Below are 17,435 nucleotides of genomic sequence, written 5' to 3'. Positions count from 1 at the left end.
TCATTATAATCTGTCCCAGAGCTTTTGGTTAACTGTATGCCCATGCTGATCACAAATAAAGTGGAGATTTCTGCATGTTAACTGTTTCAGTATAAAGAAACACCAGCTATTCTTTGTCAATCCATTCAAATATTCTTCTTTGGGTTTATTGTGAAATCATTTGTTTATTCTTGATTTTTAGACTAGCTTCATGTAATCTTGGAGTAAAGACGTGTGAAAATCTGGAATCAGTTTTAAACCTGGAAAACTCCTCCCTGAAAGAGCTGGACCTCAGTAACAACGACCTGCAGGATTCAGGAGTGGAGCTGCTCTCTGCTGGACTGAAGAGTTCACAATGTAAACTGCAGATTCTCAGGTCAGTGTTTCTGTAATTTTTCATTTGAAATTATTAGGGTTGTCAGCGTTAAATCATTAACATGTTAGCTGTTAGGTTGGAATCAGTAACGTGTTACTATTTTTTAACCCAAGTTTTATTTCGGCACCAAGTTTGACCCCAACTTCTGCCATAATCTGCCCCGCCTCCACCCAACATGCAGATTTCTTTTCTGATTAAACGACTGAAGCGCTTTAATGCGGTGTCCAGCTGTAACAATCCGGTTTAGACTTCCAGCTCAGACCTGGATAGAGAGCTTTGATGCTCTCTCTCCATGTCTCTGTTTGTTTTTGTCTCTCTCCATTTGTTTTTCTCTCACTCTCTCTCTCTCTCTCTCTCCGTATGTGCCAAAAGTTTTACGCAAATAAGTAAAATCCACAATCAAAATGTTAAGAATCAAAAGCAAAAATTGTATGTTGCAAATTCAAAAAAAGAAAAAAATATATAGCAAATATATAGTTTTAAATATACTTGGTTACTTTTGGTTAACTGTATGCCCATGCTGATCACAAATAAAGTGGAGATTTCTGCATGTTAACTGTTTCAGTATAAAGAAACACCAGCTATTCTTTGTCAATCCATTCAAATATTCTTCTTTGGGTTTATTGTGAAATCATTTGTTTATTCTTGATTTTTAGACTAGCTTCATGTAATCTTGGAGTAAAGACGTGTGAAAATCTGGAATCAGTTTTAAACCTGGAAAACTCCTCCCTGAAAGAGCTGGACCTCAGTAACAACGACCTGCAGGATTCAGGAGTGGAGCTGCTCTCTGCTGGACTGAAGAGTTCACAATGTAAACTGCAGATTCTCAGGTCAGTGTTTCTGTAATTTTTCATTTGAAATTATTAGGGTTGTCAGCGTTAAATCATTAACATGTTAGCTGTTAGGTTGGAATCAGTAACGTGTTACTATTTTTTAACCCAAGTTTTATTTCGGCACCAAGTTTGACCCCAACTTCTGCCATAATCTGCCCCGCCTCCACCCAACATGCAGATTTCTTTTCTGATTAAACGACTGAAGCGCTTTAATGCGGTGTCCAGCTGTAACAATCCGGTTTAGACTTCCAGCTCAGACCTGGATAGAGAGCTTTGATGCTCTCTCTCCATGTCTCTGTTTGTTTTTGTCTCTCTCCATTTGTTTTTCTCTCACTCTCTCTCTCTCTCTCTCTCCGTATGTGCCAAAAGTTTTACGCAAATAAGTAAAATCCACAATCAAAATGTTAAGAATCAAAAGCAAAAATTGTATGTTGCAAATTCAAAAAAAGAAAAAAATATATAGCAAATATATAGTTTTAAATATACTTGGTTACTTTATTTCAGTTTGGATTTTGCCAGTCTTTGCTTTTATTTTTGTGTTTTTCTGAATTTTTTGTGGAGTTTTTTGGATTTTGCTGTTAAAGACTTTTTGCTTCTGGAATCTCTCCCTTGCTTCTGCTTTAGTTTTTTTCTTCTGAGTTTTGGCACACTTTTCACAGGTGGGTGGGGTTAAGAAGAAGGCGTTCGCCTTGAATCTCCATTGGTCATCTGGTTCTGGACTCACCACGCCCACCCCGCCAATTTCAAGCGTCCTTCCAAACACGGAGAGCGAAAAGCTTCCAGTGCACAGCAGCAGCAGCGGATTGTGTTTACAATTAAATTTCATACAAACGTTCTGTTCAATGTTATATTAAATCTCTGTTTCACTCCATTAAAAAGCTCACATTAACATGCTAAATTTTCATGCACAAAGTAGGTAACTAGCTAACTCACTAACTCACTGGCTAGGTAACTCACTAGCTCACTGAGTAGGTAACTATCTAATTCACTAGCTCACTGACTAGGTAACTATCATACTTTGTGCATGAATATTTAGCACATCTCGCTAATGTGATCTTTTTAATGGAGTGAAACAGAGAATAATATAACATAATATAACATTGAACAGAACGTTTGTATGAAATTTAATTGTAAAAGTATCTGCTGCTTTGCACTAGAAGCTGTTCGCTCTCCGTTTTTGGAAGGACGCTTGAAACTGGTGGGGTCAGTCTCAGACGAGGGTTCAGGGAACCCGTCAGTCCAGAACCAGCTGACCAGTGGAGATTCAAGGGGCCTTCTTCTTAGCCCCGCCCACCCGTGAAAAGTGTGCCACAACTCAGAAGCAAAAAACTAAAGCAAAAGCAAAGACTGGCAAAATCCAAACTGAAATTTTCAAATAACTGCAAAGGATAATAAAGTAACCAAGTATATTTAAAATACTTGGTTACCACCCCCACTTGGTTACCACACCCCCCCCCCTCTTCGGAGGACCATTAAGACTTTATTTGTATTAATACAAATTTCTGATATCTGAGGTCACTGTGCAGAGGGAGGACATAACGATGTGTATATATACAAATAAACCAAATAGAAAAAAATATATAGGGGAAGAGAAGAGAGAAAAAAAAACAAAAGAAAAAAAAATCATATAGTATGGCTTCCTATATGTTTCCATTTATCCATCCCTAACATAATAACACACAGAATAACAAAAAAATAAATAAGTAAATAAAAATAGCTAAATGTCTTAAATGTTAAATGTGTTATGTGACTGTGTGCATGTGTGTGTGTGTAGGAACATTCATGTAGCGGTGATATATGGACGATGTGGTTATAGATATATAATGGATGTGTGTAGGTTATCTGTTAAAGACTGATGGAGTCACTGATGTAGGAGGTTGTTTAATGCTGACCAGGTTTTTATGTGTTCATGAGTTCTGTTTTTGAGAGATGCAGATATTTTTTCCATTTCTATGTGTTCTGTGAGTGAGTTTTCCCATTGACTGATGGGGATTTTGTCCTTGATTTCCAGTTTGTGAGAATTGTTTTGGCGATGGTTAGCACCACCAAAAGTGCTCTGCTTTCCTCCTGGTTTAGGTTTGTGGTTCATGTGTCACCAAGCAGGCAGAGTGATGGGGATGGAGAGATTGGCTGTTTAAATAGTGGAGTTAGCCGAGTTATAACAAGCTGCCAGAAGTGTTTGATTGGTGGGCAGTACCGTAGAGCATGTATGTAATTGTCTGGAGTGTTTAGTGAGCAGTGTATGCAGATTTCTGAATCTTCTTGTCCCATTTTATGTAACTTTTGCTTAGTGTAGTGAACCCTGTGAATTACTTTATATTGTATAAGGTGGAGATTAGTATTGTTAGTCATGGTGAATGTGTTTTCCATAATGTTTCTCCAGAAATCAGCATTGGGGGTAATTAAGATATCTTCTTCCCATTTTTTTATTGGGATAGCGACTGTTTGGTCTAATTTGAGTAAAAGCCTATATATTTTTGATAGAATTTTGTCTGACGAAGAGATATTAAAGAATTCTGAAATTGGTGGGCTAAGTTCTAGTATTGCGTAATCTTTTATTTTTGAGTTTAACATAGATCTAAGTTGGAGATATTCCAAAAACTGGTTCCTCTCAATGCTATATTTCTGGGTTAGATGTGAGAAAGTAGCCGAGTTATTGTTGTGTAGAACGTGGTGTAAATGTGTAATGCCTTTTTCTTTCCATTTTTGTAGTTTTGGTTTTTTTTTGGTGGTGGGGAAGTCGGGGTTGTGCCATATGGGTGAGTAATTAGTGGGTGCACGTCTAGTGTTTGTGTTCTTGTGAATTTTCCACCAAGCTGTCAGAGTTGATGATATCATTGGATTTTTGAAACAAGGGTGGCGATTGATTGTTGTGCTAATAAATGGTAAGTCTGAGATTTGTATTTCATTAATTGATGTTTGTTCTACTTCTCTCCATATTTCATCAGTTTGATTTGGTTTTATCCATTTAATAATGTACTTTAATTGGTTTGCAGAGAGGTATTGTTGGAAATTTGGAGCTTCTAGGCCTCCCTGAGTTCTTTGTTTTTGTAATGTGGTTAATTTGATTCTGGGTGGTTTATTTTTCCAGTAGAATTTAGAGATGATTGCGTTTTAAACCAGGTAGGTGGAGGTTGGATGGGAATCATTGAGAAGAGGTAGTTTAATTTAGGTAATATTGTCATTTTGATTGTGGATATTGGTAGGATAGTGGTAGGTTCATCCAGCGTTGGATATCATTGTTGATGGTTGTGAGTAGTGGTCTAAAATTAAGTGTGTGCAGCTCAGACAGCTCAGAAACTTTAATGCCCAGGTATGTGATGTGTTCAGTGCACATAGGGATAGGGAGTGATTGAACTGCTGTGTCTGATAAGTTCATGTTAAATGGTAGAACGGTGGATATAGACCAGTTAATGGAATAATCTGAGATTTTAGAGAATGTTTTAATTATTTGTGTAGTCTGAGGAATTGAGGAGAGTGGGTTTTGTAGAAATAGTAGAATATCATCTGCATAAAGGCTGATTTTGTGTTCGGTAGTGTGGGTATGGATACCTTTGATATTTGGGCATTGTCGTATAGCTGCTGCTAATGGTTCTATGAAAATAGTGTGAAATTCTGTGGTATTAGTCTGTTAGTATTGACTGTGGCTTTGGGTGAAGTGTAGAGAGTTTTAATCCAATCTATAAATGATTCTCCAAAACCTAGTTAATATAGTGTAGTGAAAAGGAATTTCCAATTAACCTTATTGAAAGCCTTCTCCGCATCTAAAGTGACTATTGTAGTTTTTGACTTATGGACTGTTGTGTGATGTATCAGATTGAGTAGTCTGCGCATGTTGGTAACTGATTGTCTGCCTTTGATGAAGCCGGTCTGATCAGGATGTATGAGGGATGGGATAACCGTTTCCAGTCTGGTAGCTAATGTCTTACTTATTAGCTTTGTGTCTGTGTTAATTAGTGACAGTGGACGGTAGCTGGATGGTAAGGTAGGATCTTTGTAGGTTTAAGATGGAGTGATATTGTAGCTGTATTCATTTCTGTTGGTAGTCTCTTATTGTGTTTAATTTCTGCTGTTACTCTACTGAACATTGAGCCAAATATTGACCAGAAATGCTTGTAGAATTCTGCGGGAAAGCCATCTGGTCCTGGTGCTTTGTTATTAGGCATCTTACAGAGGGCTTTATGGAGTTCTTCTGATGTTATTGGCTTTTCTAATATGCTTTTTTGTTCTTCAGTTAGTTTGGGTAGGTGTATATTATTGAGGAAAGTGTGAATATCTATTGGGTCTGGATCGTGTTCTGGTGAGTATAGATTTTTATTGAATTTCTCAAATACTTGATTAATTTTATTTGATGTTTGCCTGATTAGTCCGGTCTCATCTTTGATTGATGGGATTGTTGTTTTTTTCTTTGTTATGTTTTACTTGGTTAGCTAAGAATTTACCAGATTTGCTGTTGTGATTTAAATTGTTTATATCTTAGTCGTTGTATTAAAACTTGAGTCTTCTTGTTTATAAGTTCATTATACTGTGATTCACATTCTTTTAACTCTTTTTTAATTTTATGTGATGGGTTTTTTATCATTTCATTTGACAGTTCCCTGATGTTGTAAATTAGACTCATTTTCCGTATCTTTCTTCTTCTTACAGGAAGAGTAAGAGATGATTTTGCCTCTTAGTACTGCTTTCCCAGTTTCCCATAGTATTGTTGGTGTGGTTTCTGGAGAATCATTTATTTCTAGGAAAGATGCCCGCTCTTTTTTGATGTAGCTGTCAAATTCTGGGTCTGTAAGTAACGAGGTATTTAGTCTCCAGCTGAAAGTTTTATGTAGTGGATTTATGTTCAATATAAGTGAAACTGGAGCATGGTCACTGATTATTATAGGGTGATATTTTATTTCTGATATATTAGCTATAATAGAATTGCTGGTTAAAAAATAGTCAATGTGAGAATATGAGTGGTAGGCTGGAGAACAGAAAGAAAATTCTTTAGTGTTTGGGTTTTTGAGGCGCCAACCATCGCTGAGCCCAAAGTCTGTCATGTATTGTTTAATGATATCTGTTGAATGCCAGTAACGTGTATTGTGTGCCATAGTTAATCTGTCTATACACGGGTCAATGATTGAATTAAAGTCTCCTCCAGTTATAATTGTGGAATCTGATATATTGTTTATATTCTTGAAAACTCATGAAAGAAGGATGGGTTCTAAATGTTGGGGCCATTCAAACTTGCTATTGTTAAGGGTGTGTTGCTGATGTTGATGTTAATTATGATGTATCTACCTGTGTCTGATATAGTGGTGTTATGTGTGAAGGGGATTTTTTTGTTTATTAGTATTGATACTCCTCTTTGTTTGGAGTTATAGTAGGCTTAGAATATATGGGTGAATTGTGGTGATCTGAGCTTATGATGATTTGTTTCTGATAGATGTGTTTCTTGTAGTAAACAAATGTCTGCCTTTAGTGAAGTGAGACGGTTTAGTACCTTGGTTTGCTTAATCTGTGTCCCGATACCACGAATGTTCTAGTTTATAAATTTAAGTGAAGACATGTTGTGATGTACGGATTAATAATGTTTATCAGTGATATGATATGAGTGTGCAGATGTTTGAGGATATTTTCTGGTGTGTGTGGGATGGAGTGTAAACAAAAATGCATTTTTCGGATCTGGGATATATAGTAGTAATAAAATAGAGGTTGGTGCAAAGAGATTCAGAAAGGAGTGATTAAATGCAAACAAAATAGAAGAGACATAACATAAGATAAAAAGTGTTGGATTTGGTGTGACATACGTGTTATGACATTGAGACGTTGCATGCATTAAGTTATTGCTAAGTGGTTCCTTGTGATTTTTATGGGATTTTTATCCACAAGGAACTTAAATTTTCAAGGCGTTTTCAACATTAGGGAAGACATTGGCCATGACACTCAAGATGGCTACCATGTAAGCAGTTCTTCTCATATGTTTCTGGATAAAAGTTAAAAGATTGCTCATCAACTTGTCTGCACAACTTTTTCATTGTCATTACCGATATATCGATATAGGTTTTGAGCCTACAGTTTGAAGTTACAGTCTGTATTTTTGATTATAATATAGTATATTAAGGTCTAAATTGACACTGTATGTGAAAATTTATCCAGTCCTCATGGTGCCTTTACAGTTAGCATAAAAGTTTAAAGTCACTCACCCTTCAACCAAATTCTCACTCACCGCTACATTTCAATACCTGTTGCGGTCATGAGATGCACTGTTTCGGTAATGAGAATTTGATTAGGAAGCATAATACAGATACCTTTTTACTTCCTGATTGTCATAACATGAGCGTTACCCTGAACATTTTCTCCAGTAGACCATTCTAACTTAGCTATTGCAAACCACCAGTAGAGGTCACTAATGTTCCGTCTTATCTGGCCTGAAACTAAATCTAATTCCGTACACAGAATTAGATGTTAGACCACATAACTAGAGAGCTTTTTTTCCATCTTTGATATATTTTATTGTAATATGCGATGTGTATTTGTTTACAGGCAGGTAGCTATTGAGAAAAGAAAGACAGCAGCAAAAGCAAGGCTGTCAAAGTTTAGAGAGAACATTTACAGCAAGAATTACAACATTTAGAAAAACACACACACATACTCAACGACACAGACAGTTGTTCCAGTTGGAGTTACTTTCACATGATATTATTTGTGTACAGTCTATTCTAAGGAATTGAACAAAAACTGAAATGATATCATAATTTCATATTTGCCATTTCCAGTGGGAAAATAAAGACAACACGTGATCTGACCAAAAAGTACCATGACGAAAAGAAAAAGCAATGGAGGAAAAAAAGTCAGCCAGATATATGCCTGACATATGGGCAAAACACAAAAAAACTACGTAAATGACTAAAAATTTAAAGTTTGGTCTTAGTAGGCATACAATGCTGGATGGTGCATAAAGATAGACAAGATTTCAGAGTTTCTGAGAGGTCTTTCTTTGACATTTGTTGAATGGTTTCCAATAGTCAAGTGAGCTGTTTTATTAATGAAGGTGCTGTAGTCTACATGAAAGATTCTTTTGATATACAAATGTTTGCATTGTAAATTGTCTTAAATAATATGAAATGTTCTTGAAAGTAAACATTCTTTTCATAATGTAGCATTGTGTGTAAGTGTAAGCTAATAAGTCTTCCTAAACCCTTGCTTAACTGAACTGCTTAACATTGATAAAAAATGTGCATTTTTATCATATATTAGATGTCATATCACATTGCGGTAATGATACTTTTTTCTGGACTTCATCTATAAAATGCTAATAAAATATGCAATAAAATGGAACAAATGTTCTGAAAATAATATTCATAGTGTGTGTAGAATCCTCTGAATCAGGATTTTGTAAGAATGTCCCGAGTAAGTGGGAGTGGAAGAAAGAGAAAGAACAAGAGAAAAAGGAAAGTATAGGGAAATATATATATATATATATATATATACACGTTATAGATCAATTTTATGAGGTTATTTGAGTATTGACCTATATATTAGAGATTGTGCAACGAGAGCACAACGCGCATGAGAGAGAGACAGAGAGTGCACAAACGAAAGCGCTCGGGGGGAGAGAGAGAGAGAGAGAGAAAGAGAGAGAGACCGCTATTTAGTTACAGTTAAAGAAATTTAGAAAAGCCAGGGAGTTTTGTTTTTGTCACGATATAGCTGTCCATCAACATAAAGTTTGTCGATGGAGACGACTGCTTTTTTTCCCTTCTTTTACGAGTTCTTTCCTCACGGCGAACAGTTTTCTGCGTCTGTCAAGGTTTTCACGGGAGAACGGGTCATTAATTCCCAGGTCTGTTCATCTAAGTTCTCTTCCTTTGCTAATGAGCTCTTTATGTTTATTATGCTCGACCTTAGCCTAAAATTTTGGCACAAAATTCACTCCATAAAATATCCACTATAAAAACTTCTGTCTTAAGAAAAACAAGTGCGATTAATCACAGAATTTGGTAGGTTTAATTGGATTGCATTTTTTAATCGATTGACACCACTAGAAATTCTACATGTATAAATGTGTAAATACTCAGGTGTTTACAATGATGATAACAAATCACACAAGAAAAGTCTTCTGCAGTCGTCTTAAAAATGTCCAACTTTAATGAACATTTGAGATATATCACACATTGATTACAAAATTGTGATGCACGAGCAAAAACAATTTTAGAATGTTAGAATTTTAGAAGTTAATGAACTCAATTCTTTGGTCCACATCAATGCTAATGCCGTATTCACAGAGATGCTTACTGTTGAGGTTTGGGTTTCATGTTAATCTGTGTCAACTGTGTTAAGAAACTTTAGTTTTCAGATTTTGTAGTGTTATTAAAAAAAAAAATAGACAAATATCAAAATGCATTTGCTTCCATAGGGTGCTATGTTGTCTTTCTTTCTTTCTTGTTTTCTGTCACTCACTCACACATTCTCTTGCTCTGTCTGCAGATTATCTGGTTGTATGATCACAGATAAAGGCTGCTGTTCTCTGGCTTCAGCTCTAATTTCAAACCCCTCCCACTTGAAAGAGCTGGATCTGACCTACAACCACCCAGGAGAGTCAGGAGTGAAGCTGCTTTCTGACAGACTGGAGGATCCACACTGCAAACTGGAGAAACTCGGGTAGGTCTGAACTAATAATTATGTTATCAACTTGTAAGATAAATATTGTTGTACATGTTGTACATTTTTATCACTCTCGATATTGTCTGTTGTGCTCTTTCCTGTGTATGTGCTGTGCCTCACAGGAAAGCAAAGTGTTGAGAAAGTTAGGGGTTAATGCTGTGACACATTGCATTGTGGGACCTGTAGTAGATCTAGTTGTAGTCACCAGGTAAACATGGTGGAGCAGCATATAACCTTCATTCTGTCATTCTGTCTTATTTTTGTTTACACAGCCACTGTTAATTGTTTATGCTCAAGCTATCTGCACTGAATGCCAAGTACTGTGCTGTAATTCTGTTTTGGCTCATCTTTCTGTTGTTAAGAAGAACCAAGGTTTAGTTTTTACTCCAGAACAGGTGGAAAACTTCAGTGATTGAGAGCTGCCCTGAGCATCGAGTCAGGATAAAAGTTACAAGATTAAAACTGATTCCCACTAACTTTATACACACTGAGAGTCAAGCACCCCAGCAACCAGCCCATGTCTTTAGACCGCACCTGGCTCTTAAAGGGAATGGCAAGTGACATGGTGATTGGTTTATTTCACGATACATGCTTTTTGCACATTTTGAGCCTCTTTGGAGCAACTTTTCCTATCGTAAAGACACAGTGACACACCCTAAATCAAGCTGCATGGTGCACGGCTGACAGCTCACCTACAGATCACTAAAACTGGAGCCCTTAATTTCTAAAGAGATCCCATTAATGTGATTGAGTTGGTTTGTTGACTTTATTTAAAAATGTTGCCTTTGTTACATTTTACATTTTTTAAATTTTCTAATGACCAGTGGCATAAAATTATTTCTTAATCATGATAAAATAATTTTTGCACAATAATTCCTTGAAAAATGTATGGTCCAATAAAAACAGTTGTTGTGACAGGAGTACACTCAGGTATTAATATAAATGCAAAAAAACATACTTAGGTAAAGTTTAACTCTTTTCTGCAAGCCCACAAGAAACCATTTTATCTTATCTAGGAGATCATTTTCACCCAGTTTCTTTCTTATTATTGAATTATTAAAACTGATCTTAACTGAGGCGAGTGAGACCTGCAGTTCTTTAAAGCTCACCTTCCGTCGTTTTTTCTTTCATTTTAAAATGTCTAGTTGTGGTCTCTAGTATGAATGAATGACATGTGAGCCGTTTTTGTAAAAAAAAAAGTGCTCAGGTGTCTCTGTATAGCTCTTTTTTAATGGACTGTTTTAGGGGTGTGTCCAAAATGACCGGATTCCAGCTTTGCTCATGAATATTCATACATGCAAACAGCATGCAAATATCTCTCCTCTGATTGGCTAGGAGCACTGCGACGCCCCTCCACCGCTCTGCCGCTCACTGCCTCCCACCTCCTAACTGATGAGCGGTGATATTGCGTCGCTTCAGCTCCGCCTCTGGGAGTTTCTCGAGCCAAGGTGGGCTGGTCTGTGAGTTTCTGCCTACGTAGGCAGAAAGATAATTCAAAATTCACCCGTTTTTCGGAGGGGGGGAGGAGGGATTTCTTTGCTTAGCTCCTGCAGAAAATGGGGGCTGCAAAACAGTTTAATGTGCAGGTGTACACATTCAACTCGGAGAGACCTACTGTATTCCACAAAAAACAAGAAAAATCGGATTTTCGCGGAAGGTGAGCTTTAAATGTTGTTCTGGGTTCTTCCTGGATGAGTTGTTCATGCCCTTTTGGAGTCATTTCTGTATCTCAGTCACTCCTGGGAACTTTAACCACTGTGCCATGTTTTCCCCATTTGTGAATAAAAGCTCTAATAAAAATAATACTACATATTGTGCATATAAAGCAGAATAAGAGACAGCAAGTATTAAAACTTTATACATGCAGACAGAAATATATATTTAAAAGTATTTCTTTATAAATCAGTTTCTCAAAATCTCACACTGTGCTGATCTGTGTGTGTGTGTGTGTGTGTTTAGAGTGGAACATGGAGGGAAGATCAGAATCAAACCTGGATTAAAAAAATGTAAGCTCTCTCTCTCACACACACACACACACAACATAAAAACACTACACACACACAAACACTACAAACAAACATTACACACAAACACACACACATTACATAGAAACAATACACACAAACACTACACACACTACATACACACCCAAATACACACACACTATATACACCCAATACAAACACACTACATACACACACATACACTATATACACACTAAACATACCACTACACACAGATACTAAATATACCACTACAAATACACTACACACAATACACACATTACACACCCAAATACACATACACTACATACACACAATACAAGCACACTCAAACACACTACGTACACACACATTCACTACATACACGTTAATTATAACATTACACACACATAAAAAATATAACACTACACACACACTAAATATAACACTACACACACACTAAATATAACACACACACACTAAATGTAACACTACACACACACTAAATATAACACTACACACACACTAAATATAACACTACACACACTAAATGTAACACTACACACTCTAAATATAACACTACACACACACTAAATATAACACTACACACACACTAAATATAACACTACACACACACTAAATATAACACTACACACACTAAATGTAACACTACACACTCTAAATATAACACTACACACACACTAAATATAACACTACACACACACTAAATATAACACTACACACACTAAATATAACTAGGGACACACTAGGGATGGAACGGTACAGTGTGGCCACGGTTCGGTTCGTATCGCGGTTCTTGGGCCACTGTATCGGTTTGGTTTCGATATATATCAATATTATCTAGCTCCAACATGCAGCACGTTTTTAGCCCTTTCTATTTCAAATCAACAAGGTGCTCCTACTCTCACTTTCAGAGCCAATTAATAAAGTCACAGATTAATTCAAATCACAATATCTATTATAAAAAAGGAGCACTTATTCTTACCATTAGTCAAAAACAGGTAACTGAATCACACTGTGCTTTATCTGCTGACTGTCTTTTACCTTGATTATCAAACTCAACACTGAAGCCAAAATGTCCCGAACAGCGGATTTATAAGATGACGGCGCCTCTTCAAATATCCTTTTCTCCGTTTAGGTTCACTGGCCCTGATCACGCAGCTGAGAAAGTTTTGTTTAATTAGTCCTCAAATCTTCAGCGTTTGCCTTCAGAGCTGATTTGCTCCTGGAAAATTCAGAAAACAGTCTGATTGGTTGTTGCATGGTTGTGGAGAGACACGCCGACAGAAGTAATATATAAAAAACTATCAACTATAAAATATAATATACTTAAAAATCTGCACAGTAACTATAAGTTATTATTAGTTATATTTATATCTGACATTTATAAGGATTTAAATTTATGTTCAGTACACAGACTTAATAACTGTAGCTTAATATAGCAGTTATAGGTAAGGGCATAGGAGCGGGCTTGATATTGGGGGGGACACATTTGCGAATATGAACCAAAGCCCACCCTATAGTTTCCTAGAACAACATTTGTGGAATTATTTTTTTATCACAAATAATCTTTTTTTTTCTGTATTTTGTTTATAATTAGTTACATCCAATAAAAGATGATTTTACAGCCTAAACATGTTACTCCACATTACATTTACTGTTGTTAGAAAAACATTATGCATGCAATGTCTGAATTATATACATAGTACAAAAACTGATCAGTTATCACCTAATATTTAAAATAATATAACAGTATTGGTTATTATTATTATGTATTGTATGTCAATTCTGTTGTATATTTACATTTTCTTTGGTTCCTGCGCTTTTAATTTTTTTTTACTGAGAACACTTCTTTCTACTGAGAGAATGTAACTACGTTTCCTAGAGATTTTTGTCAGAAGTTAATATAAACGTCAGGACATGTGGTCTTACTGTGAACTACATATGAACAGAAGTCAGGTTAGATCAGTGTTTCTTAACCCTGTTCTTACATATTCTACTGCATATTAACACTGTTCTGCATATTCTACAGCTTCCTCTGTTTAAAGGCACTTTAATAAAGTAAGTGGTGGTATGATGTGTCTAATAAACTGCTGGATATACATAATGATTAATTTAGGATCCATAGGGGGCTAAGAGATTTTAACAGGTTAACTCAATAAATGATTGTTTATTAGCTGATCAGTTGGATCTGATGGAAAACACAGTTTTAGGGCAGTGATGATCAGGGTTAAGAAACTGCTTTAACCTACCAACATTACCCAGTGTTGTACTAAATTCTGTCTATCCTCTACATCCAGCTTCTAGCTAACTGCAATCCTAAATTAATAAACAGTTTGAAAATGAAATAGTGATTAGCTGATCAGGTACAGGGCAAGTTGAACATTACGTAGATAGTTTTTTTTTTTCTTTAATCTTGACTCCCAATCTAGGTAATTCCAAAGTTAAGCTAACTCACTAACACAGCTGCAGTTTATTAATCACAGTGGGGTTAAACTGTGTGCTGATTCAGAGACGTGTATTTTTAACCAGCTATCAGAAACATATCATCACAGTTTACATGATTAGATACCATTACCTTTCTTTTAGAAAAAAAAATCACCGTATATCCATATCTTAAAATCAGATGCAGCCGATCCCACTGCTAAATCTCACAGCGAGGGAGGGGCTTCCCCCCACCAACATACTGACGCCTCCACGCGCTGAATATAACACTAAATATAACAACACTACACACACTAAATATTACACTAAATATAACACTAAATATAACACTACACACACACTAAATATAACACTACACACACACTAAATATAACACAAAATATAACACTACACACACTAAATATAACACTAAATATAACACAAAATATAACACTACACACACACTAAATATAACACAAAATATAACACTACACACACTAAATATAAGAACACACACAATAAATATAACACTACACACTAAATATAACACTACACGCACACTAAATATATCACTACACACACTAAATATATCACTACACACACACGAAATATAACAACACACACAATAAATATAACACTACACACACACACTAGATATAACACTACACACACTAAATATAACAACACTACACACTAAATATAACACTAAATATAACACTACACACACACTAAATATAACACTAAATATAACACTAAATATAACACTACACACACTAAATATAACACTAAATATAACACTACACACACACACTAAATATAACACAAAATATAACACTACACACACTAAATATAAGAACACACACAATAAATATAACACTACACACTAAATATAACACTACACACACACTAGATATAACACTACACACACTAAATATAACAACACTACACACTAAATATAACACTACACACACTAAATATAAGAACACACACAATAAATATATCACTACACACATACGAAATATAACAACACACACAATAAATATAACACTACACACTAAATATAACACTACACACACTAAATATAACACCACACACACTAAATATATTACTACATACACTAAATATATCACTACATACACACACGAAATATAACACACACAATAAATATAACACTACACACAAACACTAAATATAACACCACACACTAAATATAACACCACACACTAAATATAACACACACACTAAATATAACACTACACACACTAAATGTAACACTACACACTAAATATAACACCACACACTAAATATAACACCTCACACTAAATATAATACACACACTAAATATAACACACACACACTAAATATAACACTACACACTAAATATAACACTACACACTCTAAATATAACACTAAATAGAACACTACACACTCTAAATATAACACTACACACACACTAAATATAACACACACACACACTAAATATAACACACACTAAATATAACACTACACACTAAATATAACACCACACACTAAATATAACACCACACACTAAATATAACACACACACTAAATATAACACACACACTAAATATAACACTACACACTAAATATAACACCACACACTAAATATAACACACACACTAAATATAATACACACACTAAATATAACACTACACACTAAATATAACACTACACACACACTAAATATAACACTACACACACACTAAATATAACACTACACACTCTAAATATAACACTACACACTCTAAATATAACACTACACACTCTAAATATAACACTACACAGTAAATATAACACACACACTAAATATATCACTACACACTAAATATAACACTACACACTAAATACACTCTGTGTGTGTTCTTGTGTTCAGGGTTCTGTGATTTCACTCTGGATCTGAACACAGCGCACCGTCGTCTCTCTCTGAGTGAGGAGAACAGGAGGGTGGAGTTTAGAGAGGAGCTGCAGTCGTATCCTGATCATCCAGAGAGATTTGATTGGTGGCCGCAGGTTCTGAGTAGAGAGAGAGTTACTGGTGTTACTGGACGCTGTTACTGGGAGGCTGAGTGGAGCGGAGAGAGAGCTGAAGTAGCTCTGAGTTATAAAACCATCAGCAGGAAAGGATCAGGATCAGACTGTTGGTTTGGAGAGAATATAAACTCCTGGAGTCTGATCTGCACTGATAACAGATACTCTGTTCTTCACAATAAAAACAGCACTGAACTCTCCACTCCTCCCTCCGGCTGTAGGAGAGTAGGAGTGTATGTGGACTGTCCCTCCGGCACTCTGTCCTTCTACAGAGTCTCCACTAATACACACACACCCTCACACACTCTCACACACTTACACACATTCCACTCCACCTTCACTCAGCCCCTCTATGCAGGGATTGGGGTTGATTTTGGCTCCTCAGTGCGTCTGTGTAAGATAGAATAACCCTGTGTGTAACAGAGATTTGATGTGTGTGTGTGTGTGTGTGTGTAGGAGGGAGAATGTGTGTATAAATATAAGTATGTAAATATTTTATATAGAAGATTTTTTTATTTTAATTACTGTTATCTTTATTCACTACTGTTATTATTGTTAATTATTGTTTTATTTTATTGTAAAATAGGTTCATATTAATAAAGCTAAATAAATGAAGAAAGGTGAAGAGGAGTCTGATGATTTTTGTGTGTTTGGTTTGTGTGGTCATATTATGGTGGAAGTTGGAGTTGAGTTTGGTGGTGTAATTAACATTTCTGTTTTTTGGTCTTTTGCTTGTTGTAGTTTCTTGTCTGTCCCTCAACAAAGCTGCAGTACCGTCCACTGAAGTCCTGCGTCATTCTGTAGTCCTCGTACGGCTTCCAAATAAATATGTTCATAACCCTGTACGTTTTATTCTGTGTACATTCATCTCCTAAACATCACTGGATCCTCTGATTTACGAGTCGTAATGAGAAAAATTAGAAATTGAGAATTTTTTTCTCTAAAAATTAGAGAAGTTAGTTTTAAGCTAATGCTTCAGCGCAGCTGCAAAGATCGGCAGGGGACTCTTTTGGGCGCGACACCAGCGAACTCTGTCCGTATGTTTACAGCATATTACACACAGCTGATCCAACTAATGAACTAACTGCTCTTATTGAGGAGAGCTGAGAGTGTTACAGCAGGAAA

General features: G+C 35.9%; 2 protein-coding genes across 2 annotated transcripts in view; one reads left to right on the top strand and one right to left on the bottom strand.

The window, feature by feature from the left end:
* The window catches only part of LOC111196146 (NACHT, LRR and PYD domains-containing protein 12-like), a 355,160-nt gene that overhangs the window by 1,581 nt on the left and 336,144 nt on the right, over positions 1 to 17,435 (top strand). Inside the window, exons 2-3 of the mRNA XM_049477229.1 lie at positions 182 to 355; positions 1,012 to 1,185. Coding sequence (XP_049333186.1) covers positions 182 to 355; positions 1,012 to 1,185 — 348 coding nt within the window. The remainder of the gene's footprint in view (positions 1 to 181; positions 356 to 1,011; positions 1,186 to 17,435) is intronic.
* Positions 1 to 17,435, bottom strand: part of LOC125801385 (zinc finger protein 239-like) — a 187,417-nt gene that overhangs the window by 156,895 nt on the left and 13,087 nt on the right. The window lies entirely within an intron of this gene.

This window comes from Astyanax mexicanus, chromosome 4, assembly GCF_023375975.1.
Source record: "Astyanax mexicanus isolate ESR-SI-001 chromosome 4, AstMex3_surface, whole genome shotgun sequence".
Taxonomy (NCBI): Eukaryota; Metazoa; Chordata; class Actinopteri; order Characiformes; family Acestrorhamphidae; genus Astyanax; species Astyanax mexicanus.
This window is presented reverse-complemented; position numbering and strand designations above follow the sequence as displayed.